The 14,958-nt window shown below is 37.0% G+C and overlaps 1 protein-coding gene, 2 long non-coding RNA genes and 1 pseudogene across 12 annotated transcripts; 3 read left to right on the top strand and 1 right to left on the bottom strand.

The window, feature by feature from the left end:
* The first annotated feature begins 864 nt into the window (after positions 1–864).
* On the top strand, positions 865–8,174 carry LOC110751565 (disease resistance protein RGA2-like; annotated as a pseudogene). The gene is made up of 3 exons (XR_015832869.1): positions 865–2,140; positions 4,616–5,893; positions 6,076–8,174. The product of XR_015832869.1 is annotated as a disease resistance protein RGA2-like (transcript).
* Positions 7,733–9,718, top strand: LOC148297100 (putative disease resistance protein RGA3). The gene is made up of 3 exons (XM_088253225.1): positions 7,733–7,870; positions 8,182–8,239; positions 8,332–9,718. Exons 2-3 carry the CDS (start codon positions 8,216–8,218, stop codon positions 9,568–9,570), a joined length of 1,263 nt encoding a protein of 420 aa, XP_088109351.1. The 5' UTR covers positions 7,733–7,870; positions 8,182–8,215; the 3' UTR covers positions 9,571–9,718.
* Positions 9,719–10,701: 983 nt separating this feature from the next.
* On the top strand, positions 10,702–14,890 carry LOC110745563 (uncharacterized). Of its 9 annotated transcripts, none has more exons than XR_015835919.1 (11): positions 10,702–10,755; positions 10,878–10,935; positions 11,350–11,442; positions 11,542–11,934; positions 12,026–12,127; positions 12,266–12,323; positions 13,312–13,409; positions 13,719–13,985; positions 14,126–14,197; positions 14,308–14,379; positions 14,489–14,890. It is a non-coding gene; the product is annotated as an uncharacterized LOC110745563 (long non-coding RNA). The 9 variants fall into 9 exon arrangements; XR_015835918.1 differs by having other exon boundaries at positions 10,712–10,755; positions 11,404–11,442; XR_015835914.1 differs by having other exon boundaries at positions 10,703–10,755; positions 11,350–11,934.
* Positions 12,185–12,602, bottom strand: LOC148297101 (uncharacterized). Its single transcript, XR_015835922.1, has 2 exons — positions 12,428–12,602; positions 12,185–12,348 (listed from the first exon to the last, which is right to left on the bottom strand). It is a non-coding gene; the product is annotated as an uncharacterized LOC148297101 (long non-coding RNA).
* Positions 14,891–14,958: the final 68 nt, after the last annotated feature.

Raw genomic sequence — 14,958 nt, forward strand, 5'->3', positions numbered from 1 at the left:
GGATTCAAATCAAAACACACAGGAGTGGCATTTTTGTTAATCCCAAATTAACTCATGATTCTAGATAAGGATTCGACTTGTAAAATTGAACCTAGGTTCATATTGCTGTAAAAAATTATGGTGCTGCCAATCTTATATTAGCATAGCTTCTTTCACGTGCCAACACCACTTCTCTGTTACTGGCACTCTACAAAGTAACCAAGAGAAGTGTTTGGCTCCTTAAAATTATTCCTTATGTTTCAATAAGAATTATTATTAGTGAATTGATGTTAACCTCTGCTCACGCTTTAATAGTATTTCTTTTGTTTCGATAAGAATTGTGTTGGCAGGCTTTTGTAATTTGTTTGTTTCATGTATAATTAAGTTGATCATGGTTGCACATTACACAGAACAAGGCAGGCATGTCATGTCTCATTGAACCAAGACTTGGAGCAGGAATTACAAGAAACTTAGCATTTACGATTACCAGGGATGTCTCTACTTAAGTCAGTAGAGAGCGGAGTACAAAGTCCGTAGGTATTGAAAGCTGAAATCAAAACTCTCTCAATTGTCAATTCTCTTCTTTTCTTTCTCTTCTTAATTTGTACAGGTATTGCTTTGCTTAAAAACATCCAAGATGAGTTACATGAGAAAAAAGTAAAGCAATGCAGAGAAGTCATTCAAGGCATGACCGACAGCCACGCAGAGAAGGCATTCAAGGCATGAAATAATTGACCCACCGACAGCCACGCAGAGAAGTCAAGAAATGATAAAGCCACCGACAACAACAATTCATACGTGAGAAAGCCCCATTACATGTCGTCTTGCACTTTTACTTGGTTGAATTTCACCTATCATAATGTGAGGCCAATATTGATGGCAAAGACGATATACCCCTCATCACATTAAATGACTTGGAACTTTTTATTTCTATCAACGGGGGAGAGAGAAACACTCAAACACTGTACGTGCGTCTTCAAGCATCTGGTTTCCTTAGCTATCTTTGCATTCTCTGCTCTCTCATCTCTGTCTCGCGCGAGTATGGAAGTTCTCTATACTTTTCCTGTCGAGGGAATACTGAACAAGCTGGCTTCACTTGCTGCTCAAGAAATAAGTCTGTTCCGGGGATTCAAAAAGGAACTAGCAAAGCTTCGTCAATCGTTACTCGAGATTCAAGATTTCTTAGGTGATGTTCACCACCAGCCACAAGAACAGGGCAAGGCGTTGAAGGACTGGGTGAGGAAACTGAAGGGCATAGCTGATGATGCTGACAATGTCTTGGATGAAATCAACTACGAAGATCTCCGCAGGCAAGTAGAACTGCCAAACCAAAAGAGGAAAAAGGTACGCAACTTCCTTTCAAACTCCTGGTTTCGTCGAAACATGGCACATAAAATCAAGGAGATCAATGCATCTTTGTTGGATCTCAAATCTGAGGCATCTTTCATTGGACTAGTTTCCAAGAAAATAGATACAACCCCTCCAGAAATTGTGGGGGACAGAGAAACCGACTCAATCCTTGAGAAAGATGAAATCGTGGTTGGAAGGAAGGAGGATCTGTCAAAGATAATTACAATCTTGACTAACTCCAACTTGGATCAAGAAAATCTTTCAGTAATGCCCATTGTAGGAATGGGAGGCCTAGGGAAGACAACTTTGGCTAAGTCAGTATTCAATGATGATTCTATTGGTAGGCATTTTCATAAAAAAATATGGGTGTGTGTATCTGACACTTTCAAGGTCAAGTCAATTTTAAGGACGATATTAGAATCTCTTGACTCAACATTGGGTGTGATACAAAGCCAAGATGTATTGCTTAAAAAGCTCATAGAACAATTGGAAAAAACAGAGATATTTTCTCGTGCTTGATGACGTGTGGAATGAAAATCCTCAAAAATGGAGAAATTTGATGACTTGTTTGTCAAAACTTCATAGTGCCCAGGGAAGCGTCGTTATTGTCACAACGCGCAGTGCCATTGTTGCATCAATCACGAAAAAAGTAGTTCCAATCTATGATTTGAAAGGTCTATCTGTTGATGAATGTTGGGACATATTGAAGAAAAGAGCATTTCCAGATGGTAATGCTCCTATTCCAAAAGATCTAGAAACAATTGGAAGGGAGATTGCCAAAAAGTGTGCTGGTATACCGTTGACGGCAAAGGTACGTAATGATATATCAATCTGAAGTTTCGTCTGTATGCATTTCTTTATTTGTTACAAGTACTTAAAAGTAACAGATAATTTACATATAAGATATTCAGCTATAGCCCCTTGCAACTAAAATAGTCTAGACAAAAACCCACATACTTTTTAATTCTAACTAAAACCCAAAATACCCACATACTTTTTAATTCTAACTAAAACCCAAAATTTAATTGAACGACAAATTGTCCATTAGTATTGAATTATTTACAAGAATAATGCTTCCCTCCTTGCCCATAAGAAGGAATTCCTCCTTATCTATTAATGTAGCTCAACCACAATCTGACACGTGTCTCTTTTATTAAGAATATTTAAAATGAAAAATAAATACACATTTGAGAATAAAAAAAAGAACAAGTATTAATTTAAAAGGTGTCATGCATATTCTATGTCAAAAAGTAAAAGTGTGACGATGCCTTCATTACAAATTAACTCCAAATTAATTAAGACGGCTTTTAGAATTCAGATTCAGTTGCTTGACTTGGTGCCAATCCCTCCCTGATCATACCCATGGGGGGCAGTTTTGGAAAGTGAATATACAAGACAACTAGCTGCCGTCTTATCTCCTTCTCATAGGATTTTGTCAAAAGTGAGCAAATCTTTGCATAGTCATATTTCGAGGCCATAGCCATAGGCTTAAGTGTAGCAATTTTTCTTTACATTTGTTACCACACCAGATGTATGCATTTAAAGGGGATAAATAAACAGTAAACTTACTTCAATCACAGTTTAAAATCGTCTATGTAATCATAAATAACTATATTTCACCATATCAACTTATCAGCCTGTGATAACTCAAAATATAGAAGCAAGGTTTAGCGAATTACCACATCAATAAGCAATATTTTCATGAATTGTGAGACTAGGTTTGACAATGAGTGTTGTTATTTCCACTTCTTTGTCCTATTTCCTCACCTACCTTATCTTCAAATATTTAACGATAAATTTACCCCTTTGTAAAATAACTTCTAAGGACTTAGGGGAAAAAACCTTTGCACATTATTTATTTCCTTTTGAAAAGAAATCGATGCCACAGTGGCTTCATGACATGTCTAATATGTACTAGTCGCTCCCATTGTAGAACAAATTGATGCTAGTTCTGCTTCAGAATCAGCAATTGCTTGCCTTAGCTGTACAAATTCATGTTTTTTAATCGCATTTTACTAGATCAAAGCATCTGTAGTTCTGATCAAGTGCCATTAACAAATTCAAAACATCATTCATATCACAAGCCGGAAATCAACTAGAAGCATTCCGTTAGGCAGTAAAGAAAGATGAGGAAAAATTTTCAACAATAGATTTTATCATTCAGAATATCAATACCTTTCCTAAGATGAATTTGCTTGAATTAATAATTAAAGGGTATTTTAGGAATAATGATGAGTGGAAAGATATGATTGTGTTTTTTCAAATTTACATAGTGAGTTAGAAAATAAGGTGGGTGTGAAAATATTAATATTGAGGTTAAATTAGTGCACCTAATTTTGATGGAGCATCAAGTTTGACAGTTACTCTGTGTTTCATCTCATTTCTTTTACAATTTTACATTACCTACAATTCATGTAAACGTAGACCAACTTGCATACATATATATATGCAGTTTAATTGACCTACATTTGATGTCATTTAATTATTTACATACAATTTGATGCGTGTATGCTACTTTATCAATATTTAATTATTTACGTACAATGATTAGGCATATGTACTTAAAAATAATAGGTATGTACTAAGAAAATACAAATGTTACAGTATAAATATATATAGATATATAGGTACCTAGATTTTGCAAGTTCAACAATTTTCCTAGATATGTCCTAAGAAAATTGTAGGTAAATTATAATGTACCTAAAACACAAGGATCAAGACCTATAAAGAGCAAAAAGTGTTCTTTCTCTTTGAAAAATTAATTTCAAACTTTGATATAAGTAAAAGGAACTAACTAACTAATCAATTTGAAAACAAAAACAAAAATTATCACTCAGTCAAATTTGGAAACACATCATTTACTCATTGTTTGAATATATATTCCATTAAAAAATCTTTAATTATATATAAAATAAAAAAAGACCCCCCAATCCCTAAATTTATGCAAAATTGAAACACGATTACTGGCATTGACTTGCAAATAATTTGTTGAAAAAAATATCGTGTTTTATTAAAAAAAAAATCATTTTTATTTATGGAAAAATAAGGTGATATGTTGTAGGTAAGAAAAAATGCGTTTGAAGGGGAAAACCCAAATTTACTATTTACACACATGAACATTGGCTAAGGATTAAACATTCCAACAAAATACAAGTTTTTGGTGAAATGTTAACCTTTACCGGTAACATACAACTAAGTTTTTTGAAAAAACAAATGATGTTTCCTGTTATCATAGCCAAGTCATCTAGTTAATCTTTAATATATACACTAATTTATGTAACAACAGGTTTTGGGAAGCATGATGCGTTCTAAAAGTATCGATGAATGGTCGGAAATTCAAAAAAGTAAGATATGGGAATTATCAGAAGGAGATGAAAGAATTATGTCGGTTTTGAAGTTGAGTTTTGATAATTTGAAATCACCTTCTTTGAAACAGTGTTTTGCATATTGCTCAAACTTCGAGAAAGATTTTGAAATGGAAAGGGGAGACTTGATCCAGCTATGGATGGCTCAAGGATTTCTCTGTTCTTCTACTAACAAAGATATGGAGGATATAGGTGATGAATATTTTACGATTCTGTTGCAAAACTCCCTCTTTCAAGATGTTGGAAGGGATGAATATGGTATTATTACCTATTGCAAGATGCACGATCTTGTACATGATCTTGCTGAGCTTGTATCAAGATCTGAAATGGAAGACAAACTTGAGAATCAACACGTGGCATGGGATCCTTCCAAAAGGTCTGAAAGAAATGTTGAGAAACGGCAGTCACTGTTTGTGTATGTTGATCAAGACCTTAGTAATAATACATTACTTATAAGCTTTAAGGCTTTGCGTGTTTTAAATTTGTACGGGGCTGAAATTGAGGAGCTGCCAAGTTCAATTGGCGACTTGATACATGTGAGGTATTTGAACGTTTCTGGAACAAACATCAAAGAACTCCCTAAGTCTATTGGCAAGCTTCATAACCTACAAACGTTAAGAATGGAGCGTACAAGGCATCTTGTAACGTTTCCAAAGGAAATGGAAAATTTGATCAACTTGAGGCATGTTTATTTCAATTATGATAAGCCAGTTCCATTTGGAATGGGACGATTGAAACATCTGCAAACAATATCTGGGTTTACTCTGGACAAGGAAAGTAATCTTGGAATTGACGAGCTGGGTGGCTTAAACCAATTAAAAGGTGGACTAATTATTAGCGGTTTGGAACATGTGAGGGACAGAGGCCAAGCAGGAGCATCAAATTTAGTTGGGAAAGCAAATCTACGAAGGTTGACATTACAATGGGAGTGTGACAGGGAAAGAAACGAGAAAGACATTGATGTACTAGAAGGGCTCCGACCCAACTCTGAGTTAGAAATCTTAATGATTGAAGGATTCATGGGTTCTAAATTAGCATCATGGATGATGAGTGATTCGTTGCCACCCAATTTGACAAAGATTCAGTTAAGGTATTGCGGACAATGCGAACAAGTCCCATCACTTGGCCATTTACCAAATCTTAGGCTTGTTGAGTTTAGAGCATCTCCAAGGGAGATGTCAAATACCAAACATCAAATTTAAATTTGATGGCTGATGTGGCAATTTGACATCTTACACAGCTTTAGACTCCACCCGATATGTCAAATTAAATTATTAGTTTATTACATTTTAGTGTTGATTTATTTTTAATTAAAAAGAATAGAAAAGAAAAAATAATAAAATATTCATTTGACATCTTGCTTTTGGGATGTCAAAAATAACATCTCAATCTTCAGCCTTCATTCCACATCAGCTTTGACACATCGGTTGGAGTGTGTGAGATGTTATTTCTAGCTGTTAAATGTCTATGTGGCACTTTTGACATATCGGTTGGAGATGCTCTTAGATATATGTTAAAGCTTAAATGTGTGGGAGTTGAGTTTTATGGTTATAACCATGTTGACGGTACGAAGAAGAAAGAGACTTTGTTCCCAGCATTGAAAAGCTTAACTATTTATTATTGCCCAGCTCTAATTAAATGGGAGGAACTGCCAACAGATGAGAAAGTAGCGGTGTTTCCCTGCCTTGAGGAGTTGACTATAAAGCATTGCGATAGTCTCGAGTTCATTCCTATTACCCTGGGCAAGGGCATGACATGTCTCCGCAAATTGAAGATCGGGGATTGTGAGAAATTATCAAGCTTGCCGACTAGCTTAGAATATTGCATCTCTCTTCAGGAGTTGGAGATTTGGGGTTGTGATGGATTGACAAGTCTACCGAGTGGGCTACCATCCTGCACATCTCTTGAGGAGTTGAAAATCAATTCATGCCACAATTTGATATCTCTGCCAGATCTCGATGTATCCAGGTTGCAGTCTCTTTCCTCTTTAGATATATTTAATTGTGGGAAATTAAACTATTTGCCAATAGATGGGCTACGCTCTCTTACGCGTTTAGAATCTATGAAAATGGGTCCGTTTTCGGAGGAGCTCGATTCCTTCCCTGATTTTGAGCTTCCATCACAAATCCAAATACTAGAGATCACAGGGTGGCCTAAGCTCAAGTCTCTGCCTCAACAAATTCAACACTTGACTACTTCTCTAACATCTTTGGGGATTGAATCTTTCAATGGTGTGGAGGCTCTTCCAGAGTGGTTGGGTAACCTTACATCTCTTACCCACCTGAGTATTCAGGAGTGTGAGAATCTCATGTATATGCCTTCTTTACACAGAGTGGTTGGGCTTCGTGAATTGTTGATTGACAATTGTCAGGCATTATCAAGCTGGCCAAGTGGGTTGGAATATTGCACCTCACTTCGTAGGTTGAGTATACTTGGGTGCTCCAATCTAACATCCATTCCACTTTCACAATCTGACTCTGATGCTCCCACACTCCCTCTTCTTGAGGACTTGACTATAAGGAGTTGCTCTAGTCTCGAGTTCATTCCAATTACCCTGGGCAAGGGCAAGGGCATGACATGTCGCTTGAAATTGGAGATTAAGGATTGTGAGAAATTATCAAGCTTGCCGACCAGGTTAGAATATTGCATCTCTCTTAAGAAGTTGAGTATACAGAGATGCCCTAATCTAGAGGCCATTATTAATTTAGACAACCTCACATCCCTCTGTTACTTGAGTGTTACTTGAGTATTAGGGGTTGTGATGGATAGACAAGTCTACCCAGTGGGCTACCATCCTGCATTTTCGGAGGAGCTCGATTGTTTCCCTGATTTTGAGCTCCCATCACAAATCCAAACTCTAGAGATCACAGGGTGGCCTAAGCTCAAGTCTCTGCCTCAACAACAAATTCAACACTGCACTTGTCTAAAAGCATTGTCCATAGAGTCTTTCGACAGCGTGGAGGCTCTTCCAGAGTGGTTGGGTAACCTTACATCTCTTACCACCCTGAATATTCACAATTGTAAGAATCTGGTGTCTCTTCCTGCCGTTCAAGTTATGAAACGCCTCACCAAACTAGAAGAGCTAGTGATTACTGCATGTCCCCGTCTAGGGGGAAGATCCGCCCTCGAGAGCGGCCCGGAATGGCACAAGATTTCTCACATCCCATGTATAGATGGTAATTACAATATTCTCAAATGATATCATTCAATTCCTTTTTCTCACTTAATTCTCCAACAAGTATAAGTTAAGGATTGAGTATATATTTCTAATCTCGGATTGCATTCATTAGATGTGTTGGTAGATTTAATATAGAGATTAGAAATTGTAACCCAATCCTCTAACATAAAATACAAGTTTTTGGTGAAATGTTAACATTTACCGGTAACATACAACTAAGTTTTTTGAAAAAACAAATGATGTTTCCTGTTATCATAGCCAAGTCATCTAGTTAATCTTTAATATATACACTAATTTATGTACCAACAGGTTTTGGGAAGCATGATGCGTTCTAAAAGTATCGATGAATGGTCGGAAATTCAAAAAAGTAAGATATGGGAATTATCAGAAGGAGATGAAAGAATTATGTCGGTTTTGAAGTTGAGTTTTGATCATTTGAAATCACCTTCTTTGAAACAGTGTTTTGCATATTGCTCAAACTTCAAGAAAGATTTTGAAATGGAAAGGGAAGACTTGATCCAGCTATGGATGGCTCAAGGATTTCTCTGTTCTTCTCCCAACAAAGATATGGAGGATATAGGTGATGAATATTTTACGATTCTGTTGCAAAACTCCCTCTTTCAAGATGTTACAAGAAGGTATCCCATTAAATACACGATGCACGATCTTGTACATGATCTTGCTGAGCTTGTATCAAGATCTGAAATGGAAGATAAACTTGAGAATCAACACGTGGCATGGGATCCTTCCACAAGTTCCGAAAGAAATGTTGAGAAACGGCGGTCACTGTTTGTGAATGTTGATCAAGGCCTTAGTAATAATACATTACTTATAAGCTTTAAGGCTTTGCGTGTTTTAAATTTGTACGGGGCTGATATTGAGGAGCTGCCAAGTTCAATTGGTGACTTTATACATTTGAGGTATTTGAACGTTTCTAGGACAAAAATCAAACAACTCCCTATGTCAATTGGCAAGCTTTATAACCTACAAACGTTAAGAATGGAGTATACAGAGCATCTTGTAACGTTTCCAAAGGAAATGGAAAATTTGATCAACTTGAGGCATGTTTATTTCTATTATTATAAGCCAGTTCCATTGGGAATGGGACGATTGAAACATCTGCAAACAATATCTCCTGCGTTTACTTTGGATAAGGAAAGGAATTATGAAATTGACGAACTGGGTGGCTTAAACCAATTAAAAGGTCAACTAAGCATTAGAGGTTTGGAACATGTGAGGGACAGAGGCCAAGCACAGGCATTAAATTTAGTTGGGAAAGTAAATCTACGGAGGTTGACATTAGGCTGGGACCATTCTGGCAGGGGCGGAAACGAGAAAGACATTGATGTACTAGAAGGCCTCCGACCCAACTCTGAGTTAGAATTCTTATGTATTGTCGGATTCCAGGGTTCTAAATTAGCATCATGGATGATGTGTGGTTCGTTGCCACTCAATTTGACACAGATTCGGTTATCGAATTGCGGAGAATGCGAACAAGTCCCATCACTTGGCCATTTACCAAATCTTAGGCTTGTTGAGTTTCGTGATATGTCAGAGCTTAAATGTGTGGGAGTTGAGTTTTATGGTTATAACCATGTTAACGGTGCGGCTACGAGTACGAAGAAGAAAGAGACTTTGTTTCCAGCATTGAAAAGCTTAACTATTAGCCGGTGCATGTCTCCGCCATTTGGAGATTGAGGATTGTGAGAAATTATCAAGCTTGCCGACCAGGTTAGAATATTGCATCTCTCTTCAGGAGTTGAGTATACAGGGATGCCCTAATCTAGAGGCTACTCCCAATTTAGACAACCTCACATCCCTCCGTTCCTTGAGAATTACGAGTTGTGATGGATTGAGTATTACGGGTTGTACCTCTCTTTGTTCACTGTATATCAGTGATTGTCAAAATTTGAGGCATTTACCGGCTGATGGGCTACAAACCCTCATCTCTCTTGAGGACCTGACAATAGCTGATTGCCCTAATCTAGAGGCTATTCCCAATTTAGACAACCTCACATCCCTCTGTGACTTGTCTATTGGGGGTTGTGATGGATTGACAAGTCTACCCAGTGGGCTACCATCCTGCAAATCTCTTAACAAGTTGACAATCGAGTCATGCCACAATTTAAAATATTTGCGAGTGGAGGGGCTACGCTCTCTGACGAGTTTAAAAGTTATAAGTATGGGTGCGTTTTCGGAGGAGCTCGATTGTTTCCCTGATTTTGAGCTCCCATCACAAATCCAAACTCTAGAGATCACTGGGTGGCCTAAGCTCAAGTCTCTGCCTCAACAACAAATTCAACACTGCACTTGTCTAAAAGCATTGTCCATAGAGTCTTTCCACAGCGTGGAGGCTCTTCCAGAGTGGTTGTGTAACCTTACATCTCTTACCACCCTGAGTATTCACAACTGTAAGAATCTGGTGTCTCTTCCTGCCGTTGAAGTTATGCAACGCCTCACCAAACTAAAAGAGCTAGTGATTGCTGCATGTCCCCGTCTAGGGGGAAGATCCACCCTTGAGAGCGGCCCAGAATGGCACAAGATTTCTCACATCCCACATATAATTGGTAATTACAACATTCTCAAATGAAATCATTCAATTCCCTTTTCTCACTTAATTCTCCAATAAGTATAAGTTAAGGATTGGATATATATTTCTAATCTCGGATTGCATTCATTAGATGTGTTGGTAGATTTAATATAGAGATTAGAAATTGTAACCCAATCCTCTAACATAAAATACTTATTGAAGAATCTTCCTTCTTTCTTCAGTATTATTGACCAAACACATTTTTAATTAGTTTACGGATGCGAAAGATCGGAATCTTTTAGTGATGATGATTCGACCCCTTCACAAACTAGCTAGCACAGTTGGAGCACAAAGTGAGTCTACTCTTCTTCTCTCATCAGATTAATTGTTAAACTAGATTTTCAGAGCTTTCTACTCTTCTCTAGCCTCTGCTTAATGTTTTCCATATCTTCCTATATACGTTGTTGGTTTGCAGAAGGATCTTATGCAATTGGAAGAACAAATAATGCGCATTAGGTGCAAACTTAGTCCAGGTACTTCACTTCAGTTCCCTTTCCTCTGCATCGTTATTTACTCATTTCTTTGGAGATCAATGCAGAAAAAGAAAGAATTTCCCTAATAATCATATCATACATTCCCATCTAATCATAACATCACTTTACTAGCACAGAGGAGAATATGATTATTCTGAGAAATCATTCTCCTATTTATATATGAGAAAAGTATTCACACTTTTGCTTTATATATATAGATGATATTCCTTCTGTTTCAATACAGATTATATACACATGATATATTATCATTAAGTAGATAATAACCCCTGTTCATTCTCAATGCACTTAAGTTTGATGCGCATACACGAATGTGAGTTTATTTTACATATCAGTTTCAGTGATATGTTCATAAGTTTTGTTGTCATTTGAACTTTTTATATATTTTCGGGTCAGGTTTTGATCAGCATTTTTCTTCTGCCTCATTCTCACCACTTAATTCTTTTCCAGAGGGGATGGGGATGCATTTGCTATAGATCCTTGCGTGAGGTAGGTGAAGGTGTCCATCAGATGGATTTGTGAAGCTGATCAACGACGATGTGTCATGGCAAGCACAAACTGATAAGGATGAAATATGGTGGTTTGCAGGAATCATGAGATAATATTGATACAGACCATTATGTGTTGGCTGCCAGTGGTAGTAATCTTGTATGAGCTAGTTCTTTGCTTGTTATGGCTGAAGATCACAGGGTAGCCAAAGCTCAAGTCTCTACCTCAACAACAAATTCAACACTGCACTTGTCTACAAGATTTGTATATACAGGATTTCGACAGCATGGAGGCTCTTCCGGAGTGGTTGGGGTAACCTTACATCTCTTACCCATCTGAGGATTAAGGCGTGTGAGAATCTGGTGTATCTTCCTGCCGTTGAGGTTATGCAATGCCTCACCAAACTTGTTACATGTCCCGGTCTAGGGGGAAGATCCGCCCTCCTGAGCGGCCCAGAATGGCACAAGACTTCTCACATCCCATGTATATCAGGTAATTATATTCGCAAAAGAAATCCTTCATTGTTTGTTCAATTCCCTTCTCACTTTTCTTTTCTTCAGTATTGACCAAACACCTTTTTCAGTAAGTTGACCCACTCCCACTTCGAAGATGTAACCCAACCTATTACGAGCATTCTTCTTCAAGTGGTGATGATTCTGAGAGTGAGCCTACTCTTCTTCTCTAAGTAATTACGTTCCTCTCTGATCAGATTAATCATTAAACTATATTTTCAGAGCAGAGATTTCTGCTCTTCTCTAGCCTCTGCTTAATGTTTTCCACATCTTCGTATATATGTTGTGTTACTGATGGCATTTACTTTCAGTTGAATTTGGCACAATTTGTTGGATTTCACTTCCGGAATAGGTGCAAACTTAGTCCAGGTACTTCACTTCAGTTCCCTTTCCCCTGCATCGTTATTTACTCATTTCTTTGGATATAAATGCAGAAGAAGAAAAAAAAAGTGGTTGGGATTGATTAGAATTACCCTAATAATCATATCGTACATTCACATCATGCTTGCTTGGTCGCATTTGTCTTAAAAGAGTTGACCCATGTGGCTTCAATTGGCTTTATTCTCTTCCTTCCACTATCTTACAGCTTGAAATAACAATAACATAAGATCAGTTTACTAGCATGGAGAAAAAAATTATTCTTAGAAATCATTTATATATGAGAAAAGTATTCACATGTTTAGCTTCAATCCTTATCATTTGAGATATATACATTTCCCTAGCAATGTTGTGTTTAGTATTGTTTACTTTTGAAGTGTTTTATGCGTGTTCATCTGTAGCTTGCTAAATTTCTGACTCTACCTTCATTTCTAAATAAAATACTATATTTCTACGCTCTTAGGGGAGACTTACAACAGAAAAATAAAATGGCGATAACTAGTTTAAAGTCATTTTCTTCCTTGATAGCTTTGCAATCTACTGTATTCAATTACTGCTGATTTTATCTCTTTCTCGTAAATCTGTAGCAGTATTTTCCATGTACATTTTATTGCTGCTGCTGGCCTACTAGTTTTGTATCATGAAAACAGACTTTGATTTGCAATGACAGAGATTTGAATTCTCAGATTAGCATAGTTGGCTGATGTGGCCACATTACTAGTCTGTTACTGGCACTCTATGAAGTAACATACAAAAACTTTTGGCTCCTTAATCATTTGTATGATATTCCTTCTGTTTCAGAAAAGATTATATACACATGATATATTATCGGTAATTAGATGCTAACCACTGCTCATTCTTAATGCCCTTTAGTTTGATGCTCTTACACAAATGTGAGTTTATTTTACATATCGGTTTCAGTAATATATTCTTCATATGTTTTGTTATCATTTCAACTTTTTATACTTTTCTGGGTCAGGTTTTGATCAGCATTCATTTTGCATCTGCTTCAATCAGTGGAGGGTTAGAGGTGCGTAAGTGGGAGAAATAGCAGCTTGTTCAGATTCCAAGGTGCAGGTACTTGAGATCCATTTCCCCTGTTGTCCTACATTGGTCAGTTACTTATTTCTTAAGAATTATGCATGCTTGAATTATTATTAGTGAATTGATGTTAACCTTTGCTCATGCTTTAATGGTATGTCTTTTGTTTCATTAAGAATTGTGTTGGAAGCAGCCTTTTGTAATTTGTTTGTTTCCTGTATTAATCATCCTTTGTTATATGCTTCCATCTTACCACTGGATGTATCTTTCACATCTCTTCGCTGCTTGTGTAACCATTTCTGAAGAACCTGTGTTATTTATGAAATTGATGATACTCATTTGCAGATTTTTGGGACAAGCACCCATTTGAAGTTTAAAGAGTCCTTAGAAGTTGTTTATAAAAATTTGATGATCTGGAGGATTTACTCGAGTGATGAGGGAACCTTGCAGCTGTTGATGAACTATCTATTTGTATCTGTGAGGATTTACGCGAGTGATGAGTATCTACCAGCAGTTGAAGGCTCCGAAAACGTCCCCAAAACAAAAAGATGCACCGAGAAGAGCCGCCCAAGTCAAGTGGCAAAAATTTTGTCATATTTCCAAGAGTCAAGTGTACGTTTCATTTAGAGTTAATTAACTTAGTGGCCATTAAGTTTTTTCTCTACTACAACACATATCACATGTAGTGTAAGGAAATTACTATTTCTGGAAGGTGTTGATCTATTTTCCCTTTTCTTGTTTCTGTAATTAAGGTCATGGACTCTTGCATGGTTGCATATCACAGAGAACAAAGGCTTCTGTTCCTATGCTATTGCAAGACTCAGGTAAAGGAATCTTCAGTTATAAGCCTTTTACCACTATTTGAAATGTAGAAGGTTATTTTGAACATTTCTTGCTAAGTTGGTCTTGGTGTTGTATTGACCATGCATTGCAGAGTCGAGATTGAAAAAGAAACTCATGCATGCGATGTGCCTGTGGTCTAGAACTTATTGCTGTGGACAAAATGGTAAGCTACTATCCCTTTAATTTGTTTTCTCGACACTCATCATCAAATCTTGAGTTATATTCTTATGAGTTTGCATCACAGGGTCAACTTGTTTGTTGTTGTGGTGCAGTTTAATGAGGAAAAGTGTTTTCCATCAACTTCTAAGAGAATACTTTTCCTGGCTAGTCAAGCTCTGCGTCCTGTCTCTTCGAAGAAAGATAGTTGAAGTGCTTTTATGAGTGACCTTTGGATGTACTTGCTACTTGGGGTTCTATTTCAATAGGGAATAATGGGATGAGAGAAGCTAGATAAATTTTGTTTGTTCTTTGTACTCTTTGTACTCTCTTTCTTTTGATTAAGTGAATTATCATTGGCATTGTCGCCCGTGGATGTAGCCCAACTTTGGGTGAACCACGTTAAATATGGTGTTTCTTGTTGTGTTTACTTTTGTTGCGTTTGGTTTGTGGGCTCGAACTAGGGAAGTAAATTAAATGTGACAAATTCCTTACTCTGCTTCGTATTGACGCATAAAGTGTAGTTGCAACTTGCATTTGGTTGTTTTTAGAATCACAAAAATTACTCACGTCAAACTTATTAGCT

Source organism: Prunus avium, chromosome 1, assembly GCF_965620075.1.
Source record: "Prunus avium chromosome 1, drPruAviu1.hap1.1, whole genome shotgun sequence".
In the NCBI taxonomy this organism is placed as follows: Eukaryota; Viridiplantae; Streptophyta; class Magnoliopsida; order Rosales; family Rosaceae; genus Prunus; species Prunus avium.

Excerpts from the sequence above, each read along its gene's own strand:
- LOC148297100 (XM_088253225.1), top strand. The coding sequence starts at position 8,216 with ATGAATGGTCGGAAATTCAAAAAA. Across the intron at positions 8,240-8,331 it reads ATGGTCGGAAATTCAAAAAA|TGTTTTGCATATTGCTCAAA; the intron begins GTAAGATATGGG and ends TCTTTGAAACAG.